This window comes from Fonticula alba, assembly GCF_000388065.1.
Source record: "Fonticula alba strain ATCC 38817 unplaced genomic scaffold supercont2.12, whole genome shotgun sequence".
In the NCBI taxonomy this organism is placed as follows: domain Eukaryota; order Rotosphaerida; family Fonticulaceae; genus Fonticula; species Fonticula alba.
Genome location: NW_009242982.1, coordinates 700,309 through 702,702, shown reverse-complemented (window position 1 = coordinate 702,702; position 2,394 = coordinate 700,309). Strand labels below are relative to the sequence as shown.

Below are 2,394 nucleotides of genomic sequence, written 5' to 3'. Positions count from 1 at the left end.
GCACTCCGCCGCAGTGTTCCACATCTTGGCCCTGATTCTCCTGGCTCCGCTGGTCGGCTCGCTTCTCCTCCTGCCCATCCCCACCTACGGGAAGAAGGCGGTACGCGTCCTCCCCTTTCTCCCGGTCTCTCTCTCTCTCTCCTTCTGTCTCTTGCTCCCTCCCCTGTCCCCTCTCCTCGAGGGCCCCCCTCAGCCCCTCTCACCGCCCACGCCCCCCATCCCCTGACTCTCGCGCCCGTCCCGGTCCAGCCCTCATCGGGCCCGGCCATCCCGGCCAAGCTGTCCTGGATGCTGCAGGAGTCGCCGCCCGTGTTCTGGGGCATCTTCTTCATCGGCCGGCACCTGTACTCGCGACTGACCCAGCCGGACGTGGCGCACGCCTCCTTCTGGCATCTCCTCCTGGCGGTGCACTTTGCCCTGCACTACGTCTACCGGTGCGCTTCCTTGGCCTCCTCCGGAGCCCCTATCCCTCCCCGCCTCCGGTTAATCGCTGCCCCTGATGCGGTGCCCCCGCCCCTCCCCCCCCCCCCCCCCCCCATGCTCCCTGACCTTGGCATGCGTCACTCCCCCTTGCTCCTCCTCCCTGCCTGCCTCCCAGCGCCTTTGTCTACCCCTTCAAGATGAGCCCCTCCTCTCGGCCGGTCCCGCTGCACATTGCCCTTTTTGCCTTCCTCTTTTGCCTGCTCAATGGCTACGTCATCCTCGGGCTGCTGCTGTCATCGCCGGCCACGGCGGTCTCGCCCCGGGACTATGGGATCTCCTGGTCCTCGCACATCTTCTTCCTCGGGCTGCTGATCTTCCACATCGGCGCATGGGGCAACCGCCGGGCGGACCGGCGCCTGGCTGCCATGCGCGCGGCCCCCGGGCCCGGGACTGTCCGGCGCAACAACTACATCCTCCCCACCGGTGGCATGTACAACCTGGTGTCCAGCCCGCACTATCTGGCTGAGCTCTTCGAGTGGGCCGGCTTCGCGGTGGCCACCATCGGCCTGCCCTTCACCCCGTACTCGGTGGCCCTGGATCGGATCGCCATCTCGGCCAGCGCGGCCTCGGTCCTGCCCTCCTCCCTGGCCGGGGTCTTCTCCTCGGCCGAGTGGCTGCTGCCCAATCTGCCGACCATCTCCCGCGTGGCGCTGGCCTTCTGGCTCTTTGCCTTTGCCAACCTCGCCCCGCGCGCGTGGACCACGCACACCTGGTACCGCGAGCAGTTCGGCAACAAGTACCCCTCCTCCCGGCGCGCGCTCATCCCCTACATCCTGTGAGGGGGAGGGCACGCGGGCCAGCTTTTGGCCGGACTCGCATGCCGAGCGGGTGGCGCGGGTGGCGCGGGTGGCCTCCACCCACTCCCCCATGTGCTTCGCGGGACCCGGTGTTGCCGCCCTTGCCCCTGCCACCTCGGGCATCTCTCATCTGCCAAAGGAGAGCCCGGGGTCATGCCGAAAAAATAGATTATCCAAATGTATATGTTGTTGTATCTGCCTGCCGCCCACCTGGGGCCAGAAAGGGAGAGAGAGAGAGAGAGAGAGAGAGAGAGAGAGAGCGTGCCAATGGGGAGCTACTCCGTGGCCTCCGGGAGGATGTGCACCGGCAGAGGCTGTGTCTCGCCAGGCAGGAGAGCCGAGTCGCCGCTTGCACTGACGCACTCCGGGTCCACATCAAATGCCCCGATGCCGATGTTCTGCATGGGTGTGGCAGGGCAGAGGGGAGGGCAGGGGGGGGGGGGGGGGGGGGGGGGGGGGGGGGGGGGGGGGGTACGCGCGAGCGAGCGCGAGCAGGAGGCGCGGGTACCCCCCTACATCACTCGGGCGCAGAGCGCGCCGTGTGTGCTGCCCCACGGCGGCGGTGTGGCGGACGACGGCAGCATGCATGGACGCCGTAACCCCAAATTGACGGACGGCCCCGACGCTCCGTGCCCGAGGGCCGTCCCGGCCCTTTCGGGCTGCCCGGTCGCGGTCGCGGGCGCGGTCGCTTGTCCAGCCGGACATGGCCTAGTCAAAGGCCCAGATGGGGGGGGAGGGGGGGCTGCTTTCGCGTTGGATGTTTATGTTGTTCACTTTATTGTATTCGCCACTTTCCTCGAAGCCGGCCCGCCCGGGAGGGTCCCAGAACGTTCGCGTGTGATGGGCACACGGCCGGGCCCATAGCCGGGGGCGCTTGCGCATGCGCACACACAGGTGCCACGGTGACACCTGTGCTCGGCCGGCCGGTCGGCCGGCGGCCGCCGTTTTCTTGTGACACCCCGCGCCCCGCCCCCGGGGGAAGGGGCGGGGACGGGGGGAGCATCGCCCGGCGTGCGCCGGCCCCGCCGCCGTGTAGCACGCGTGTCGGAGCTTCCCCGCCGCCGCCTCCCCCGCGGGGGGGGGGGGGGGCGGGGGGGGGAGGCCCAGGGAGGGG

The 2,394-nt window shown here is 69.4% G+C and overlaps 2 protein-coding genes across 2 annotated transcripts; one reads left to right on the top strand and one right to left on the bottom strand.

Annotated features, from left to right (window-relative positions):
- Positions 1 to 14: 14 nt before the first annotated feature.
- H696_05677 (hypothetical protein) lies at positions 15 to 1,262 on the top strand (the record flags this gene model as incomplete). Its single annotated transcript, XM_009499497.1, has 3 exons — positions 15 to 100; positions 250 to 434; positions 599 to 1,262. Coding segments are annotated over 3 exons (935 nt in total), but the record flags the coding sequence as incomplete, so codon positions are not given.
- Positions 1,263 to 1,555: 293 nt separating this feature from the next.
- H696_05676 (hypothetical protein) lies at positions 1,556 to 1,985 on the bottom strand (the record flags this gene model as incomplete). The annotated part of the gene is made up of 2 exons (XM_009499496.1): positions 1,556 to 1,678; positions 1,854 to 1,985. 2 exons carry the CDS (start codon positions 1,983 to 1,985, stop codon positions 1,556 to 1,558), a joined length of 255 nt encoding a protein of 84 aa, XP_009497771.1.
- Positions 1,986 to 2,394: the final 409 nt, after the last annotated feature.